Genomic DNA, 22,125 nt, shown 5'->3' with positions numbered 1-22,125 from the left:
AACAATCGTAGCCTTACACGTGACCGTCATACAGGATCACACACATACACACACACACGTATACATTTAACTTCATCGTGTTTGTTTTCCAAAAATCTGAAACAGCGCGTCAGTATTTTTTTTTTGTTTTTCTTAATTGCTTCGTTTATACTGCATAACGGTATACGTCCGCGATATTTTTCGGAAAAAAAACGTATTCATTGGAGATTGCCGTTATTTGTACTCGTTCGCCGATTACTTTTTCAATCGCGTATCTTATGCAGCTGATGTTTACACTGCTCGTCTCTTTCGTTTCGCGCCAATATCGCGCCGCGTTTCATTGAATTTTCTTTGTGCCGAATGCTGGTCAGGTCTGACACCCTTTTTAGTCCGCCGAACGAATCTGTACTTCGCGCGAAAGGAAGTTAATTCAGACTCGAGGGTACGCCATTCCGCAAAGACTGCTCTTGAGGCGTTGCGCATTATAAAATAATCAGCCCCATCAGCACTGGGAACTTCCGCTTTAACTTCAAGCACCACTCGTTTATGCTGCTTAAGCGTAAGATAAAATCTTACAGAAACTTAAGTTTCGCGCGTGAAACATAAAATTAACATTTACACGTCGTATATAAAGCGCGATGAATAAGGTCGCTTCCGCAAGATTCACAGAGCAGAATGATTTTGTTTCTTCAGTTTCTGCACTTTCAAAATGATGTACTGTGATAATAACTTTGCATTATGAAAAAAAGTGGCGGCGTAGAGAAGTCCGTTACATCGGTGAGCAACAGTGAACGTTTTTCATTCCACAGCTAAACATTAATGCCGAGAGAGCTTAACAATAGCGCTTACGTTACGTATTAGCAATATTATTCACGGCTACGAAAGCAAAAGTATCGCTCGTTTCGCGCACAACGCAAACCATTTTCGAGATGAGATGGGAGAAATGGGCTCTTTGAAGAAAAAGCGATGGCGTAAACAACGCGATGAATGTCCCGAGTGAAAAAGGGATTATCGCGGGTATGCGCTGCACCCTCGCGCGCGCGCGCGCACGAAGCGACGAGAGGTGAAGTAACGCGAAAAGGTAGAGCGAAACAAGAAGCTACAAAATTGTTTGCCGAGAAACTGGAGGGCAGCAGACAGCCACGAGCGGAGTAGGAGGGATGAAAGGAGGAACGGGGAGACGCGTAGCAGGCGAGGATCTGATTTACTCGGTACAGGTGGATGTAGATTTCCGCCGTCGTTTCCTGCTCTTGGAAAACCCGATGCCTCCGAAACAGCACGTTGCAGAAAGTTCTCGGAATTCAACGGTGTAACCGCGGCGAGCAATTTGTCAACATTTCGTAATGCATGCGAAAAATGTTCGCCTGTAAGTAGAGAAGGAGACAAACATATACTACAAACTCAATGGATTTATTCGTTACGCAGTTATGCCTTATCAATAATTATAAGAGCAGAAATAAGCTCGAAGGACTTCCCTTTTCGAGGAGGATTATTCGTGTGCATCTTCCTCTCCGAGTTTCTCTCCGAGTTGGCTCGCGATATAGGTTGTCTTTAACAGGGAAGATTTTATATTACGTTTTAACATTCATATTCAAAATCTTATTTTAGATCAATCTGTAATCCTGTCGTTGTTTAATATTTTATGTAAGGATAACATTTATTTATAAAGTGAGAAAAATGATATTTAATAAGTTATTTAATAAGTTATAAACATGATGTTTTTAGTTCCAAAATGGAAAAAAGAACAAAAAAATATTAGACAAAGACTTGTTGCAACGTTAGTTGTTGCTGGAATGAAGATAATATATTAATTTGCAGTAAAATCATCAAGATATATCGTAACAAAAGTGATCTATCTTAATATAAGTTTAACATCAAAACTTTTCACTTCTTTCAACTTTCGCCTCCTTTCGTTTCTTTACTTTTCGCTTCTATTGGCAGTTTTAGGGGAACAAAACGAGACTATCGATATCCCACGTTTTGCTATAGACCTCGAGTAACAGCAACAATTCAAGGAGGCGGTTATATGTCGACTCTTATTCGAGAAATGAGCGGCAAATGGACCGAATGCGTTTTGACCTTACTCGCGCACGATTACTCTCGATAAGACCCGTGCGACCTTTATCTAACCAAGTCTAGAAATCGCTAACGTTGGAATGCATAAAACCTGATGTTTATGAGATGCAGGTAATCGCAGGGAAGTAATCGGCACAAGGACCGTTGCATTTGGAAATGGTAACCTTGTGGGAACGGTTCGAATAATCAATAACGAATGATTTACTGCATGTGTTTTCTTTTATAGCATTTGTGTGAGCATTTATGTGCTCTCGTCTTATATGCATATTTATAAAAAAGAAATGTCATAAAACAAAAAATATTATTATTATTATTCCAACTATCTTGGCAACGATATTTACTTCATAATGCTTGTTATCATATCTTTTTTAATTCTTTTATTAATAATAATTTTTTATATATTGACGATTCTTTTCTGCATCACGAGGAAATATAACGTCGAATTTTACTTAAACTTACACACATACACATATATAGGCTCATTAGACTTAGTTACATACTAAAGCACAAGTGAGCTATTTCAAGTTTACTACTTTGTATCGAGTCGATATCATTCGGTCGACTTTTCAAGAGCGCTGTCTTTCAGAAATGAGATCGAAGCACAAGATAAAAGCATTTCGGATAGAAATTTAGCTTATCACATCCTAAAATCGATGAAAAGGTAAGCCCGTATAGGACGCCGACCTAAAAATTTGCAAGCAAGTCTCTCATGATGCTAGACACGACGAAAGCTTTTTCTCAGGAAGATATGACGGGATTTAGACGCAACACGGTTGGTGGAGTTGCGCGTGGTTACCGCGTTTTAGCCCGAAGAGAAGAAGCCACGGTATATCGATCCGATAAAAGAGCGCTTTAAAGTTTTATATTGAGATGTTCCTGTCTGAATTCCACGCATAAAATATAGTATCGTATGTTTCCCGTCAAGCTGCTGTTCTTCGGCAAAATGCGCTCGACGAAGAGAACACGCACTTCGATATTCCCTTAGCATTATTCGTATAATTATTATGCAAAATATTTTAAGTCGTTTCCTCAAAACTGTACATTTAACTCTAAGGATTTCTGCCCGAATCTCATCTCACCTTTGCATTCGATGCATTATTCATATTAAACAAATAAATCTTGGAATCAAAAGATACTATTTTGCATTGATATAAGCTTTTGGTAAGAGCTGTTTTCTTGAAGGAAAGATGCGTCGAAATGACAGGAAAAATGATTTCCTCAAGAATCTACAATTTCTTTCAACAGAAAAGTTATCAATGTTAAATTCAATGAAGAATCTACTTAAAAAGAACATATTAGTAACAGTGTTTTATGATAATAAACAGATATCTAAAGACACGTCTAAGAACAAATAATAAAAATCTAATAACGAATTTGGAATTGTGATATTATACATATGTTTGAATAAACTGACGCAATTTATTGTGAAGTATTTGACTAACACAACATTCACGTTTACAATATTATAATTATTCGATTATTAAAGCATTTTATTTGCATAATATAACAAATGCGTTATCATATAATATATACCGACGTTCTCTTGTAGAACTTTTAGTAGCGATAAACAATTTAATAAATGAGTAAATAGTCTACAGAAAAAACGTGAAGGCAACAAAACTGACGTGGATAATCTCGTTAAATCAAAGCGATCGTTTCGCTGCAAATCAAACTATCTGCATTTTCAATGCGAGCGCGATAGACGGCGTGAAACTTAGTTAATTTCCGGAAAGCTAAAAAAAGCTAAAAGAGAGAATCCAAAGGGGAGACACGGGAATTGTTCGCGTAGCATTTTCGTGAATGGAATCCGGTCGCCCAATTTAGTCGCGCGCCTTTTCTCGTGCCACTCATATATCGTTACTCCGTTCGATAGCATTGAAATGAGAATCGACTGTTCTCGAAGAGAACATGCGCCTCACAACTTGTCCCAGTCTTTTTCGAATATAATTGGACGCTGCCAATTGATCGACACGAACTGTACATCGTGTTCTTTTAGCGATTAAACTAGAAAAAAGATCAGATTCTACTTGAATAATTTTTAATAATTAATTTTAATTTTAATTTTAATTTTAATTTTAACTATTTTTATTTTTAATAATTGTTCTTTTTCTAATGACGTATAACAGATATGAATAGCGCGATACCGATCTCCGATTAATCTAATCGATTAAAAAAACAAATATCAGACTCTGTCTGAATAATTTCTATCTTTTCTAATGACACATAACAGATGTCAAGAACGATTCCAATTTCCGTAAACATATCGACTGTACTGCTTCGATAAACTACTTCGTGTTATTCTACGTCGAAATTTCTGCATCAGGTATAATGATGGTCGAGAATCTTGGACTTACAAGGAAATAGGGAACGCGGAAATTAAAAAATTTCTGGAACTTTGTGCGAAAGTAAAGTAGTTCAAAGTTGTAAAATTGGAAGAGGGCGGAGGGGGTTTCAAAAATTGTTCAATTTTGCAAAATCTGAATATACAGTTGCAAAGAGTATGAAATACACTACAACTTTCATATAAACCATTTTTGCATATGCTTTATATTTAAAAAAAATATACTCTAAAAATGAAAATATTTTTTCGTTTTCGAAGGGTGGTTTCACCTCCTCAGACTGGGAATCCGCACGAATAAAAAATAGTTTTGCATTACGGATGAACTACTTTACTTCCACACAGAATTGCAGAATTTTTTAAATTTCCGCGCATCCTATGTTTCCTTGTTAATTCCTCCTTGTTAATGAGGAGACATTGCGGAAAAATATTTTTGCACTGAAATTGTACGCGTCACGCACACGCACGCACGCTTAAACTCGTGCCCACTATTGTTTCAGTTACTGGAGCGTCCGCGGAGGTCACGGGAAAGACCGAGGATCCGCGGTGGAACACGTACAGCACCCGGAAGACGAGTCGATCCTCATCGCCGCGATCCTGGCCATCCTCGAGTTCTCTGGAGCACGCTGCGAGGGAGACCAGGCTCTCCAGCGACAAGCACCCGGAAACTACCCCTTGGGGCGTAGATAGGTCAAGTCCTGGGGCTCGTTCGGACCTCAGTTTCCTGGAAACGGTGACCGAAGAGAGGTCCGAGGAGGAGGACGAGGACGGGAGGGTGCAGTCGCCGGGGGGAAATGACATCGGGGACGCGAAGATCGCACGGCGTAACCAGTCCATCTCCTTCAGGAACGGCGAAACGAACCAGACGGATCAGTTCAATCGGATTTCCGTCGAGTCCTCATCCCCGCAGTCGTCGACGACCGACTATCGCTCGGCGAGGATGTCGTCTACCGGAAGCTCCTACGACGTAATTCGTACCGAATCTTGTAGCTATTATAATAACGACTGTTTGAAAATTTCATCATGATTAATGCTGTAAATGTCTCGAATACATAGATGTCGAGAGAAATCTCCGGATTGGTAGATAATCTTTCCATCTACCCCTCACTTGCTGACAATTCGATCACTCCAGAGTTTTTAAAGTAGAAGTGCCAATAATCGATTGTTCCAATCGTTCCGTCGGTAATCAAATAAGATCGAAAGTGCGAGAGAATATTCGTACAAGCTGTTATACTTTCTTTATAAATTTCTCGTCAATCGTTTCGGACTTGGGCATGCTTGCAAACTGTAAAGCGCATTAAATTCGATAAGACATCGATATATGGAGCCAAATAACACCACCTCCCGCTTCCCGTGCGACATTGCTCATCATAACGACATAATAATAGTCGTAATTATTCAACGCAGTTCCTCCGATATCGTAATACGGGCGATAACTATAATTTAGCGTCGCGATACCAGTTGCCCAAAGCACAGCCGGCTGCCATTTAATTAACGGCCTCGTATCCCGGCATTAAAGGCTTATGGCTCATTGATCGCGTAAATTTTCAATCCCGCGCGATCGAAATTAACGCTCGAGGTGCGCACACGTCGGCGAAAGTCACCAAGAGCCCACTCACCTCAAAATCGCTCGTGCATGCGCGGAGGATTTTTTTCCTCTTATTTTCCCTTATCTACGCACGATTTCCCGACATGTCGGGCCGTCGTGGTGTGAATTATAGAAGAACCCCGCACTGTTTGACGCGTCACGATGCTCGCATATAAATTCAAATGTGACTTTACAATGTGTGCAGATAGTACCGACGCTCGAGACACGACTATCAACCGAGACGTTCTCGCGCGAGGATCTGAAAAATACGACGCCGACGGCGACGTCCATGAAAGACATCACCGTACCACGACGGCACATGAGGCACGCTCCAGACACCTGCGAGAAGTTTGAGATCGGGGACGAGGCGAAGGGGGAATTTTACAGTCCGAATTATCCGGATCCGTATCCAAACCACATCGATTGCGTTCGAGTCTTGGAGGGTAAGTTGTTTTTTTATTCCGAAGCTACGAAGTTCGAAACTAATAGAGTCCGTGCTAAAAAGTAGAGCCGACGTGGAAAGTGGAACGTCTAAAGATGGGCAAATGGGCTAAAAATGGGCAACATCTACAGATCAGCAAGAAGCGAATGAATCGTTTACAAATTTTACGCGCATATTCGACCGCGAACCGGACCTCGCTCTAGCTTAAAGTTCACAAAAATAAGTAAGTTTGTAATCGTATCGATAAATATTCGTGAGATGCGTGGCCGCGAGAGGGGAAAGTCATTACTCGCCGCCGCCGACCATTCACAGGTCGATAGTCTTTGTGAGCTTCGCGAAGAGGTACCTCGTGGAGGTTGTATATACACAACGCACGTTCAGGTTAATCGTAGGAGATAAATTATTTATCTGGCATCGCGGTTTACGTTAACCCACGACTCTTGCTGCGCCGTCCGGAATATCAAGGGAGCAATCACTTTCGCGGCGGTCAGATGATCAGTAATCGATTTCCTACACGTAGATATATCGTACATTTCTGAGAAACCGATTTTCGTGCGAGTTGCGAGAACTTCTACAAGATTGCCGGCGGCAAGAACACGTTGCTAGCCAGATTTCACTTCACTGCCGCGCAGCGTTCGCCGATAATGCGGAGGAAAAAAGGCGGACGTGTTGGAAGAGCGAACTCTTTCCGGACGAGGAAAACCTTTGATGCGCGAGTCTCTCGTATCTCAGGGGCAAATGTTTTGAACAAACATCGTTTCCTTTCGAGTGAAATCCTGGTTAAGTAGAAAGCATTAGATACAACTTAAATCTCGAATATAGAACGTTTAATAGTCCGGTCAAGCTATCGGTATCGATGGATTCCATGCGAAAGTTGTAGCACTACCAGCCGATATCGCTTGCAGAAATTTGTTGAATAGCGAAACGCTAGGTTTCATTGGATTTTTATTTATTAATGACACAGATATGCAAACATGATTCGTATATCGTATATTATTTAATAGACTGCGAATGCTCACGTATAAATGAAATTTTTATTTTTTTTTATTTGATGCAAAAAGAATAGCGAAATAAAAAATATATATATATAACGTGTTTCAAAAAGAATGGACTAGCTAGGTAATTACATTCTGCTCATCGAGACAATCAAAAAGTTTCTAGAAACACATAATGCCTAAAACTCTTAGTTAAAAAGTTAATGTCGAATTGAGATTAAAAAAATTAATTTCGATGTTAACGTGATATATGCAATAATATTTATTTAAAGGAATTTCAAAAATTACAAATACAATAATTAAAGGAGGTGTTCGAAATGTCCACCGTGCAAAAAATATGATTATGAATTTTTCACCTTATGCATTGCCTTGTGCATTCAAACATTCCTGCAATACTGCATATTTGATATTTATTTTTTATTTTTTGTACAAGTTGTTGTTTATTGTCAATCGAGTAAACAACTGCTTTCAAATGGCCTTATAGATAAAAGTCAAATGTGAATTTAATAATTTAAATGAAAAGTATTGTATGTATTATGTTAACATTGAAATTAATACTTTTAATCCTGACTCGACATTATGTTTTTACCAAACGTTATATGTATATAGACATTTATAATTATAAATAAATTATTTTCGTACTTTTATTATTATTATTCTAATTTTAGTATTGCATTTTGCGCAAATATTCGCAGCGGAATTATCAATGCGCGATAAATTGCATTTGCATATAACATATGTGCGATAAATTTCATTCTCTGCATTCATATTATATTTCGACTTCAGTTTCAATTTCTACCGAAACATATATTTGCATAAATATTCGCAATCTATTAACAACTTATTTTATCATGAATAGGGAATTTCTGCATAATGGTGAAGCGTTCCTGTATATTAAGCACGCGTATAATCTTGCCAATTTGCCAAACATATTCTAATTGTGATCTGATGACAGACGACATTGATGCGATCAAATTGAATTTGTCGATAAATATTATGGACGCACAATTGTTACAACTAATTATTACGCACTCTTGAAAGGATTAACGAATAGCACGTACGTAATACACGAGTTCCTCTGAAAGTATCACGAAGTGAAACGGAAATAATTTCGCCAGAGCAAACGCTACATTACGTAAATGTCATAATTTGGATTTAAAGCTGCAGCACGACGATCTGCTCAACTGTATATCCAATTGTACAGACGAGTCTAGTCGTCGAGCCACCAAACTGCTTTTTGCTATTCCTCCTTTTTAAGGGAAAATGTAAAAAGCTCTCTGTGAAATATAAAACAGAGACCGGATTAGTCGCACTTTCTGTACGATTCTGTACATTAACAATTAACGAGATTAAGTGCAAGTACGCTTGGGCACGACGTTACTGGAGGTAATCGAGATCGGGAACGGTTGAGATGTATTGGTAATCAGGAAGAGACCGTAGGAGACGCGAGTTGTATTGTACGTGACGCGGGCAAGCGGGACTTCAATTTGTGCGTAGGTACACCGCCATCGATTGGCCACAATCCTGTGTACAGTGGAAATTCCATCGAGCGACTTATCGAAAAATATCGAGATTTATCGACGTATGTGCTCAATTTCCCCATCCTCCGAGGCACGGCGTTCCTCTGCGCTGGGGGAACCACAGTAACGTCCTCGCTCGTATGTCGAGTAACGATGAGAGCGCACACATGTAAACATCACAATGTACAAAATATCGCTGAGAATCGAGCCTGGACGCGCGTCTCAAACAATGACGGAGGCATGACTATCGATGATCATCTTCATTTCGTATTTGTATTACACCGCGGAGAACTTTGCGAAACTTCAATATAGCCAGTTTCATATGTATAAGTTCAATGCAACTTGGTAGCTCGAACATGACTTAACTTTCCGGAAGGGCGTCCTCGAGTGATTGATACACCCCGGTGGTTCAGTTCATTAACTAAGGGTACCGTTGGTGAAAGGAGAATAAATCCTGCCGGGCCGGCTCACGCACGGAGCCGAGGCTGCAAAGCGGAAGAAACACGCAAAAGGATTCCATTATCTTGGCGATCACGGTTTCCACTTTAATCACAACGGTCTTGTTGTTTGCCGGTGGACGTGAGTCGACGGAAACTTTAATAAGGTTAATATCCCTTGCCCTACGCGCTAAGTCTCGATGGCGCGGGCCGCAATCAACAAGAAGATCGGTCACGCGTCGAGTTATTCACCCGTGTGCTCGAACTTGTGCAAATCCTATGCGTTTGTGATATGTATATTTCGTCGCAACGAAAGGAAATGTGAAATAATAAACACAACTAATACTTTTATTATTCTCACACATATGCACGCAGTTGCAAGGTACAACTGTTTAATTTAACGTTGTAAGATGTCTGGGGAGCAATTACGATCGATTCATCAGTGAGCAAAAATGATTTATTATTTGAAAGTGAATAATGTATCAGTAACAATTTGTAAATAAATGCTAGTTTAAATTAATAATGTTTTGAAAAAAGCTCGCAGAAAATTAATAATCTATATCACGAGCCAGGCTCGTGTTTCTTGTTTTTGGCCCGAATTTCTTACCACGAGTCTTACTCGATATTGTAGGTTAAGGGGTTAATGGGCTGACAGTGTTGCCCCGCGAAATTGGCGACAAATACTACCAAAGATCCAGCTGTATTGGCAACTCGCGCCGGCAGTGTCGATGATTTGCGGACGACAGTTTGTCTCTTGATTTTTATTTGTCCGGCCTCTGAACGAGACGTGCGAGCGTTCGAACGAATCGAGAACGCAAAACACCATGCTCGGCGTATTGCATATATTCTCCCATTACACGTCGTTACTTTCCACGTCAACAAGGATAATGCAACAACGAACGATTTCTCATTTTATGCTCGTGCACACTCTCTTGAACGTGGCGACGCGACGCGACACGACGCGATATCATAGATAGCGAGAGAAAGGGAAAAAATTGGCGAACGTTCGGCGAAATCATAAATCTTCGCGAGTCCGACCGCTCCTTGTCCGTGGCGCTGCACGAAAGCAATATCTCGATAACGAATCGATGTATCTGCGAGCCAACGGACAAGCTGCTCGCAGCCGTCCGACGAAAAATATCTCTTCGTTTCAAGTTACTCATGCGTGCGAGATATAGGAGAAGCCGGAAGTCACCTACTTTTTCTCTCTAACTAGAACATTACAAGTTCTAGATTTGCTCTGATTATTTCCGCGCTACGCGCGCGCCATCTTAGCTTATTCATATTAAAGTTCAGAATAAATATTATAAATTAAAAATAATCCCTGGAGTGTAATATAAGTTCGATAATATCCGACTCCAACATACGATGTATTAGGCGCATACAGTTTGAAATTCCATGACACATATTTTCTGGATAGTAACGCGTAACCAATGAAAATTTCGACGTTCAACATTTCTATTCAAGCCCATCTTAAGCTCTATCTCTTCCCCCTCACTTTCTCTCGTTCCCTCTCTGTCTTCCTCAGTCTCTCTCTCTCTCTCTCTCTCTCTCTCTCTCGTTATATTTATTACCATTACCCGATAAAGAAGAAAAAATATATTATACCTTATTATTTTATGTTATAAAATTGTTAACCTGATATAACCCCATTATAACTCCTTTCGTACAAACTGTCTTTCAGCTGTCATTCTCCGCGGTGACAGCTGCGGGCGACACGAATGCAGCCGTGACCGATCGAGACGATCGAGACAGTCGAGACGACCAATCAATATCGCGGAAAAGAGGCTTCAACGCTTCGCTAAGAAATACATTCACGATAACACGCACTTTTTTAGATAGGATTGAATCAATTATAGCGAGCTGTTTGCTGGCCCCGAAAGTAGGAGATGATTCTATCAAATATTACTCGTATCGTATAATTCGACGGCGCGATGGCCAAACCCGTTGAATTATTACCACTAAGACAAGTGCCGTGAATTTCTACCCTCGAATAATCCGTCAATCAAACGCAATATTCGTTTAAATATTTTAAACGAATATTGCGCGAAAAATTGGCGTAACAAAATCCCTTGATAAAAATACTGTCGCTTTTCTGACATTACTTTAATCCGTTGCGCTTATGGTCTCAATAATATCGGAGTTAGTCCCTTAGTGACTGTGCAATTACAACCATTCTGCAACTAAAATGATATTTCTGCGATCTAAATATTCTTTATTCGCCGCACTTACGCATTGGAAATTTTTAAATATTTTAATTTTCAACCAACGAAGCAATATATTGAAGCGTCAAAATTTTCGAAAGTTTCCTCTTTAGAGATTTCTTTATGTACTCTGCGTACTTCATGTACAGCTTTTTCGACATTTTCATTCTTTACTTAGTGCTAATTAATATAGTTTTACCACGTTCGTTAACGTGGTTGCGTTAAACAATACCAAATCAAACGTGTTCAATAATTTCAACGTGTTCAATAATTCCGCAGTAAATCAACATGAAAAATGCCGATACATGAGTTACAGGTTATTCGTTCGTAAAAATCTGCCGGTAAACTTTGTTAAATCGTAGAAATTCGTCGATCTTTCAGGCCGAGGCCTCGAGATGCGTCGGATTAGGTAACAGGCGGCAGCTGGCTCTTGTTTGAATTTGAGTCAGGGTCGACGAGCCTCGTTCGTGGGTTACGGAGTCTTCTTCGCGTGTACGAAAATAGTGACCACGGTTTGATTACTGGTCCTCGACCAAATCTCGGAGACGGCGAAGCGGTAGACGCGTCCAGACTCGTGCACGTTATAAACGCCGCCGTGCAAAGTCGTAAAACTCGAAGGAACGACGCTTGAACACGAGAATAAATAATAGAATGGAAATCGAATTGTTCAACTCCAAGTACCGGCGAAACTGTTCGACAAGTCGGCGTATCGCCTAATGATATGTTCCCCGCGCGCGCGCGACAGACGACATTACTTACTCGCGTGATTTACGTACATTCCACTAAAAGTCTTACTGTTTCGAGTTCGGTCCTCAAAATACGAGCAATCGTTGCATGTGTCGTGTTTGTGCGTGTCGTTCAATAAACGTGCTAAAACCATGTTCTGTAAATACCGCCGGCGCGCTTCTCATCGACACTAAAGTGAAATTGAATATTGAAAAACAAGTAACTCTCTCGTAACAACTGGGTTACATTTTGGCTTTATATCGTGTCGAAATGTTTCACAATTTTTGCCATTTCATGACACGCTTAAACATAGATTCGGGGACACTTATATTAAACGACTTTTCGTTACCTCGCGCTAAGCTCGGTCTAACAAGCGAGGAACAGTAATTGGCTTCGTCAAGGGGACTCGTTTGTCATTGCATAACTGCTGTGATTGCGCTCGTAGAAGTGATTATAACATATCAGACATCCTATGTAAATTACGTCACCTAATTATTCCGATGGTGATGGCGCAGTTGGGATTAAGGAAGTTTCACACTACTGACAACCCTAATCGCGCATCCTCCGGCTGTGCAATGTCGGCCGTCCTAATTATCAAACAATTATGCGATAAATGTGACAGGTTGACCGTAGCAAAAAGTGCGCACCACTTGTCACGTGGCGTTTATTAACGTAGGGACGACAATCAATTCATGTATGTATATGTACATTTGCGACTCCTTTTCACGAATTATTGCGCACGTAACGCGAAACTTGAATACCGATACCCACATTTAATTATTAATACAGCAATTTATAAATTGAATACCGTTGATTACGCCGAATAACGCTGATTTAACTTGCAAACGCTGCAAAGATAAATAAATAAAACATGTATCCGCTTATGAATCAGCAGCGTCCCGATAATTATTACGTATCAAATAACGCGACATACAACGCCGGCTCGTCAAATTGTATAATCTCTCATTAATGGGATTACCCGTAAGTATAATGCACACTATTTATTTCAGTGCAAAACACGCGTGTTTTGGCTTAAACGCTTACCCGTTCTCGATCGCTCTCGATATTTACTGCAACGAATTACTCGTTGCATATAGCTTATTTCGGTAACGACACAATTACGCAATGGCCGTCGGAGAGAGATCCCAGTTGATTACACCCGACGGACTTTAATCCAAGAACCGAAATATCATTGCAGCATGCCGAGTCACGTGCTTGGAATTTCCAAAACTCGTGAGAACCCGCACATTGTCTGGCAATCTGCGACCACCACTTGACAGGCTATCAGTAAGGAACCTGTGCGGAATTTTGAAAAGAATCTTTGCTGTAATATTACGTGTTACATATTTCCCTCGAGATATTGCTATCGAGATCAAATCGGTATAATTCATCAAATTTCCAACGATGAAGGTTTCCGATGTTAAAAATACGTGGAAGTTTATTTAATTAACTTGAGTCTGCAATTGAAATTAATTTAATTTCACCTTCGTGGTCAAACGTCAAAACCGCATCCCCTCGATTAACATGTGGAGGCAGATAATAAGGTGAATGTTCCAATTAGTGAGTGTCCCAATTTGTAACAATTTGGCACACGTTTGCTTTAACGAATCAGCTAACATATGGGCCTATATTTATTCTATATGTAAACATGTAATCTTACTCTAAATTTTATGACATATCGCGGTTAAAGCAAGATTTGAATAAAATTAAGAGTCACAGTAAATGCTGAAGCATCATAATTACAAGCATATTACATTAATATATCATATAATTACTGTTGACGGAAACAATTGGAACGGTTATTCGTCGACATCTTAAAGATGCATAATTAATATTAGATATCTATTTGTTGGATCTGTACAGTCATTCCTTAACTTCTTCATAATTAAACTGCCGACAAAAAGACACGAATATAAATTAAAATAAATGAAAAATAAGTTAGAAAATATAACACAATGAAAAGCCTAAATGTCCAAGTTTCTCAAACGAAATAAACTTTATATACTTAGCTTAACACGTATATCGTTAACTTATTAATTTATGCGCGATGAGAAGTTGCTGCGTCACTAATTGAGATATTCATCCCACAGTTTTTCGTTAGGAGTTGGCTCACCGTAAATAAGGTTAATTACATCACTATTTTAATGCAGCACCGTGATAAACGAAAAGAGCTCCTCTCGCATAATCACGATTCCTCCGTTCCTTCCACCGAGCATTTTTCACAGTCGTATCGCCAATCTGAATTTATCGTGACTCGCTGCTCACGTGACCGCTCGAAAGTGCTATCGTTCGTCGTGTGCCGGCTGACATTGCTAGGAGGAGCACGTACAGGGTACGTGCATTACTGTTATTTTGTTAGTATTGGGTCTTGCCATTACTACTATTGACTGACCATTGAACATAGAATCGAAACGAGGTGTCTTCAGTAACAACTGCCAGCTGCGCCAGAATCTCGACCGAGACGTCAGACAATCCGAGAGAATGCAATGAATGGCGGCCGAAAGTCGGACTCGCCTCACGTAAGACCAAGTCCTTTCATCGTCAGCACAAACTCGAGGGGGAGAGGATCGCTGAAACAAGGGCTCCGAGATTCTTCATTTCCGGATTATCTGAAGTCATCCAACGTTTTGGCCGCTTCACTAACGCCACTCTCTGCACGCTCTGCTTAACTTCCGACGTAGCGGCGAAAATTCAAACTAAGCGTACTCGAGGCACCGAGAGAATGAAAACTGCAACATTGTCGGAATTTTGTTCCTCGCAGACTGCGAGGAACTAGCCCGGCTGGTAGCCCGGGGATATTTATCATATCTGGCGTCTACCTAGCGACTCTCGTGCGCACATCTCCAACTCTCGACTTCCGCTTTTTAAACTTGCAGTCTCCCGTTGCAATCTTTATCACGCGCAAAAGCAGCGCGACGCGAGTGTGCACCGCTGTGCCAGCCGGATCCCCTCCTCGCGACGTGTAAAATGACTCTAGCCACAAAGGGTTCGTTATCTCGATGACTGTCGCAAACGATGCCCGGCCGCGACGCTTCACTCAGGTAACAACGTCACACGATCCTCTCGCCGTTCGCAAAGCGCGAAGCCTCGAGCGCCATTTCGGCTTCTAGTCCGACCGCTAGGGAATGTTGCGCCGCGTATGAACCGTCGGCAATTTTTGCGATGTCGCAGCGTGAAACGAATGGTCCGCCACGAAGATCCGGCCCACCCCTTGCGCCGTCCCTCGCACGCCCGGCGAAAGAGACAATTCGACGGAACGGATGCCCATCCGCGAACTCGCGAGGATGTAATATACTGCAACTCCGATTACCCGAGCTTACGTACAATCGCGGCAGAATCCAGCGCGGAATCGATGTCGGATCGATCGCACCGCCGCGCCGGACTGATGTATCCGTGTTTGACGTATCGCAGATACTATCGGCCATCGCAATTGCTCCGGTTGTCGCTGTGTTGACTGCGTCCGACAATATCGAGCTGATATGCAAATCGACGTCCGCGCACTGTAAACGAAGGCAGGATTGAAAGACACATCGCCGCGATGATGTGTTTCCGCGGTGGGCGAAGGCCGTCAGGCGAATCGTTTTGCACATGCACGTCGCTCTGACGACAAACTCACGAGTCATATCATTTCCTTTCCGGGATTTTTTGATTCCCTTTCCTTGTTCCTTTTCGACGCGGAAACACGTTCGGCCGACTTTATTAATTCGTACTGTTGCACGGCCGGAATTGTTTTCCAGGTGTTCTCAACTGATTTCGCCGTAAATAATGTCGTAGACCGCTTACCTCGTCGTCCGTCGAGAGATCGAAGCGTCGCGGTCAATTTTATAGTCGCTCGAGTTCTCGCGCGAGATATCTTAAAATGACGATATCATCGGCGCCCGCGCACACAATATCGACTACGAAGTAGTTTGAACGTCAGATTAAAGTCAACAATAAATGAGAGAGAGAAGAGAAGAAAATATGTGCGAAATAAAATATAGTCTCCCCCCTCCCATCTCTCTCTCTCTCTCTCTCTCTCTGTCTCTCTAGTGGAACTTACTTATATTTATACGCTACATTTTAAAGATAGAAAAGGCTATCCAAGCAGAAACATTTGCCGTATATTCCTGCTCTATATTTATCCTCAGTTATTTATTTTGTAAATATCGCCGGATCGATATGTTTGTATCGACAAGTTCGGATGTTCGGAAATATGAAGTCATCGAGGAAAATTAAAATACGGATGGGAAGAGGAATCGCGCGCAGTGGCGACATCGATGCGCGATGGCCATTTTACATAATAATATTAAAAGTTTTGCGCATTCCCGTACTCTTCAAATATATGTTGATAAAATAATGTATGGTTTTACTTTGTGTGTCCAACTCGTCCATCCGACGTATTCAGATACATACGTTTATCGTCGCACAGCTCGTGCTTTTTGTACTTTAAATATTTTATTTGACAAAACAATATTTTCTACCATTAATGCCATGGAATATACGCAGTACGCGGTATGTATGCGGACGACTTTTATAAATATCGTGAAATATTCTACCCCTGTGCGGGCGAGTTGTTCTTCGATCAATGGCGATGCTATTTGAGTGCCGATTTCCCGGAAGGAAGACGCGACGCGACGCGATGCGACCCTCATCGAAAAGCATGAGGCATGTTTTATAAGTTGTGAAGAAAACCGAGCTGCAACTTTGACAAATCGAAAAAAAAAGTACAGCAAATTTCTTTAGAAAATATTTTAATTCTGAATGTAGCCGTGTCTACATATAACATTTGTTGCGATTTAATATGAAAATTTTTGCAAATTTGAAACGTGTCAACCTACGGACTTTGACAAATGTTACTCAGCACGACGCATTAATACATTTTGACAGCAAACAGAGAGAACACGAGCCATACTCTTAAAATCTTCGTCAATTTAATCGCTTGTAGTATATAAATGGAGCCGGGTTGATAATTAATTTCGAATACTCGACGGCTTAAGAATCGGAGATAATAGCGGTATTCTGTCGACTAATTGCGATCGAGCAACGGCAAATATTGCGGGCACTATTAAGAAACTCGCAAACTGTCCGGCAGCGCCTTCATGGGAATTCCTAGCCTCTCCGATTATCTTCTCGAAGCTCGAGTACGTCATAGTATTTCCTCGACCCTCGGTAAACCTACCCTCTAACTAGCTGCAGTGCCAGGCAGCCTCGAGGCATTTCCAGTTAAATCGTTCGCCATTGAATTCACCACCACTGACACTCTTCGATGCTTACGTGCCGACTGCGTCGGCCACGTCGAGAGCTTGCGAGATGAAAGATTATCAGTGCTGAGAATTATAGGGATGAAATGCCTGTAGGATTGCAATTTGACAGTCCGTTTAAAGGACTTGCCTGTTCACTCCGAGGGTTTTCGACTAAAGAGTTAGAGGAAGATCAACATGCTACATGGAGACAACGATCGACAAGGATAATTGATCAACGATAATTGATTTAAAGCCGGAATATTGCTTCTAGGAACAATCCTTCCTTCCTGGAGAAAGGATTCATGGTGTTACATTTGAGAATATGTATATCATGAGAGTGCTTCAAAATGTCACCACGAATAAAACTCGGTGTCATGTATATTTGAGTGTAACGGAATATATCGTACAATTTTGCAACTCACTGCAAACTGCAATTGCGAACGAAATATTCACGGAAGGATAAAGCCAGAGAAGAACAAAATCGCGATTTTTAGAAAATTTTAGTCTTAAACTAAATAATGCATTCAATTGCGAATTTTTTATCTTCTTGTGCATTTTCTAAAGCAGATTCTAAAGTAATTGACGCGTTTAAAATTAGACGCTTGAAATTATCATACTTCTCGGATGATTTAGCATTTTGCTGTTCAATATAAATTGCCAACACCGTTTTCTTCGCTCTTCGTGCTTGAGTTTAACTTTCCGTTGAAGTTGCTTGTAATCTTTCGGATCTTCAGATTAATTGGCAATTTTGAGGAAGAAACGAATGATCACTATTGAAAACTTGATAATTGCTTACTTTGGTAATTCGATCGTCTGTTGTTGTTTAAGGATTAAACGTGACCAGAATCCGTAGACAACATTGTTTCGAGTTTCGAGAGACTGGGGATGGGATTACCGTAACTGTCGAAAGTTCTCACTGGAACCGCAACTTCAAACACGGGGAGAGAGAGAGAGAGAGAGAGAGAGAGAGAGAGGAGAAGGGAGGAGGAGAAGGAGAGGGAAAGAAAGTTTTCTGTATTGCAATATACGGGAAATCGCTCCAGGGAATTAGCGTTTAATTTATTGATTAAATTAGATTAAAACGTAAGCTACTGTTGCAATAGCTTTACATGCAAGAAGTCTAAACATTTCGGCACACGTGTACAAAGATGCATATGTACACACATGTTCCACGAACACATCCTTAAGCGATCATACTTCTCTCCTCCGGGGCTTTATCCTCCGTCGTTCACACTGTGAACACTGTGTGTGCGTAAGTTGCAAAATCATCTCGAATATATGATACGAGTTATATTCGTAGCGACATTTTCAAACATTCTCATGATATGTCCGATATTTCGATCTTGAGACTCACATAATTTCGACGGTACAGAAGACGGTCATCGACTCCGTGTACAAACATGTCAAAATTCCGTAGATACCTCTTGGCACTTGCTTCCTGTGAAATGTCCTTTCCGAAATGTCCTTTCCATGCGATATCCCACGACATATAGCACAGAGTAAATATTGATCTTCCATTAATTCTACTCCGCGTACAGCAGCAACGCGTTTGCTTGCTCAAGAAAGCCCATTTTCTAATTACGAACTTGTAAACGAAATTCCCTTATACTCGTCCTCAGTCATTATAGAACACGTTGTCATCTCTCTTTGCCGTAACAAGTGAGACACATAAGCGTCTCACTCTCACTCGTTTGGATTCTCTCTGGACAAATGCGTCTGCTCGTGGAAGAAGGCGGAAACGGGGGAAGGATCTCTCGAGAGATCAGAAGAGCAGTCTAACCAAATCCGCCTGGAACTTGCAACGGTAGACACAACAGCTGCATCGCTGATGGTATCTTCGTATTCAACTCACACATGAGGTGACTCCAAGTGCGCTACGGGGAGCGATTGGAAGAAAGACTCTCGAATGCCTCCAGGTGGTCGCGTGATATCATTACAGAGACGCGGGCGCTTCGGAATTAACCCCGGCGTTACGATGTTACACGTTCCAGCAGTTCGTAAACGAGCCGAAACGCCCTTCCCGGAATTCTGGCGCGGGCTCGTAATTACTCGGCTGGAAGCTTTTTTGATCGCTCGCTCATTTGCCCGCTCGCCCGGCACGATAACGCGAGGCTGTATCATTATAAGATGCGCGCGGAGGCCGCTTTAAGGGCACCAAGATAGTCGGGCATGTTAACGAGGTCACGACCGGTCGGAAAGACCGGATAGCGGTAGGGAGTGGGGAGGGGGGAGCGCAACCTCCTCGCCCCGGCCTGCCCCGAGCGGCGAATGGAGCGGGTTCGAAGCAATCGCCCATAGTCGTGAGATCCGTGGTGGTTTCGTACGATACCCGGCAACGAAGAATCCGACGAAGGAGCTCTCTCCTTCGTCGGAGAAGAGATCGGAGTTCGTTAAACAAGTGCGCTCGGTCGCCCTCGTTATCACGTCGTAACGAGATGGAGAACCGGCAGCCGTGCGCGCGGCTCCCCTTTTCAATTAATCCCTCGACATCTTACGCCCTCCCGCGCGTTGCCTTCTACTACTGTGCCTCGAATTTCAATCGATGATAATGGAGCCCCGGTCTCGCCGAGGACGCTGAATCCCTTCTATTGTTTTAAACCGATCCGGTCGCGATGCCGCGAGTTCGATCCCCCACTTGGGGCAAATTAGAGACGAGTGCAAATTTGGATTGGAATTTTTTTTCGCGGAGTGGCCAGAGCCCCGGCTGCTAAAATTCGTCGCTGGAGCCGCTATCAAGCGCATATTCGAGCGTATTCGCGAATATCTGCGCGATGGAATATATATTCCTCTTTTTCCCTTTTTTTTTTTTTTTTTTTTTACGGCGATGCCAGTTTTTTGGGGAGGAAACTGTACAATCAGTGAAAAGTCCGAAAGTTAAAGTTAAATGAAGGAAGATAATTACGAGCCGAATTGTCAGATAGAAAATAATATAGACATAGAGAGAATAGGAAAGAATATGTTACACTCTTCCGATTGATTTTGCTCGACACGTTGCCGCATGCGGTCGCTGTGTTTCCATTTTCCGAGACCGGCATTGTTATTTCCAGAAGTTGCGAGAGCTAATACGTGTTCGGCCCCTCATTCCGCTCGTGTTCCGATTGTCCTCCGCGAACGAGAGGCAACTTTCGACACGGCGGAGGCACGCGCGGGATTGACGTAAATAACGCTCGCGCGACAGAGGCAATTCTTCGCCGTCGCCCGGCTTTCTCAAAATTCCAGGAGACTGGCCCTCCGCTCGTACATCCTGCGGACTGCAGTCGGAGTTCATGGAAGTTCACGGTAAACGACCGAAGTTACAAGCGACACTTCGTTAAGTTCGATCGGAAAGTTCGGCCGTGACGCCGAGTTAACCTGTTGGTTGGCAGTTATACATCCGGGGGAGCTTTTCTTCCGCGGCCGCCAGTCTCCCTCGCGCGTTCCTCTTATTCTGCTTTTCCGCCAGTCTTGTTACTTGTAACCACCAATTCGTCGTTCCTGTTCGCGGGTCCAATTTAAACCGTGCCGACGACAGCACGGTTCTTCCATCGGACCGTCTCTTTTTCCACCGTCCGGGCGAAGAAACGCGGCAAGAAGGGCGCCGCTCCGCGCGGATGAAACTTCTTGTGTCATTTCTCATTAACTGTCTCGCGAGAAGCACGTGACTTATTGATGTTGCTCGCTCGCAGTCGTCGGTATGTAATCTTTTCGCTCGTCGCGTCGGAACTCGTAATAAGGAAATAACTCGAACGCTTTTGAACGCTGTCGAAAGCGTCGAAACTTTGTCGTAGCCAGTTTTCAAATCGTTCTCTACACGTCGCCCCGGGCACGTAAGAACGATTTTAACGACGCGGGATAATCCGCAGGCGCGATGCACAATACTTACAATTCTGATTTCACGGCGAGCCGGACATTACTCTCTCGCGGGATGAACACTACGCTCGCGAGATGCGACTTTTAAGTGACGACTAAAGCAAGTAAATCTCCCATCAGACATTCTCATCCGTGTTTTACACGGTGTAGACGTAACGTCTGCACGATAAAAAGCGTCATTTCGAACACGAAGTGGTAATAAATCTTTCACGCGATGCGCCCTTCTCTTCCTGCGCCGCCGTTCATATAGTTATCCCGATGTACTTGTGAGACTCGCGCGCGCGCACACGGGAGGGACACAGACGACGGCGGGCAAGAAAAAAATGGTCGCCCTCGGAGCTCGAGATAGCGGTAGCATTTCCGTGACGGCATCGTCGGGAAGGCACCGGGCAAGAGTCGTGGCTGAGTTCCAAAGTGGGGCAGCAAATCAAGTTATCAACCACTCAGGAGGTAAGGGGCCATCAAAGAACCGTTTAATGCGATCGCGCGTAAATCAGGTCCAGGCTAGCCTGCTGCCGTCTCCGCGTTTCGCCGGATAGCGAAATAGCCCAAGACCGGTAGTGCCATCGCTGCATCAAGAGCCATTAATTGCGGTCGCGCGCACGAGCGCGCTGTGAGCTGTGCGCGGTGCGCTGTCCTTGAACGAGACGACATTAACGACCGTCCGTGAAGCGTTCTGTTCTATCTGCTGCTGTCCGCCAATTAACGCCGCCGAAATTGGCCCGTCGTCGGATAAAATCGTCGCCTGA

At 42.5% G+C, this 22,125-nt stretch overlaps 1 protein-coding gene across 3 annotated transcripts in view; it reads left to right on the top strand.

Annotated features, from left to right (window-relative positions):
• The window catches only part of Neto (Neuropilin and tolloid-like), a 143,959-nt gene that overhangs the window by 78,727 nt on the left and 43,107 nt on the right, over nucleotides 1-22,125 (top strand). For all 3 annotated transcript variants that reach the window (XM_025304686.1, XM_019841098.2, XM_025304684.1), the window contains 2 exons: nucleotides 4,894-5,360; nucleotides 6,187-6,424. In XM_025304686.1, the coding sequence (XP_025160471.1) occupies nucleotides 4,894-5,360; nucleotides 6,187-6,424 (705 nt within the window). The remainder of the gene's footprint in view (nucleotides 1-4,893; nucleotides 5,361-6,186; nucleotides 6,425-22,125) is intronic.

The sequence above is a fragment of the Harpegnathos saltator genome, unplaced genomic scaffold, assembly GCF_003227715.2.
Source record: "Harpegnathos saltator strain DR-91 unplaced genomic scaffold, Hsal_v8.6 scaffold639, whole genome shotgun sequence".
Taxonomy (NCBI): Eukaryota; Metazoa; Arthropoda; class Insecta; order Hymenoptera; family Formicidae; genus Harpegnathos; species Harpegnathos saltator.
This window is presented reverse-complemented; position numbering and strand designations above follow the sequence as displayed.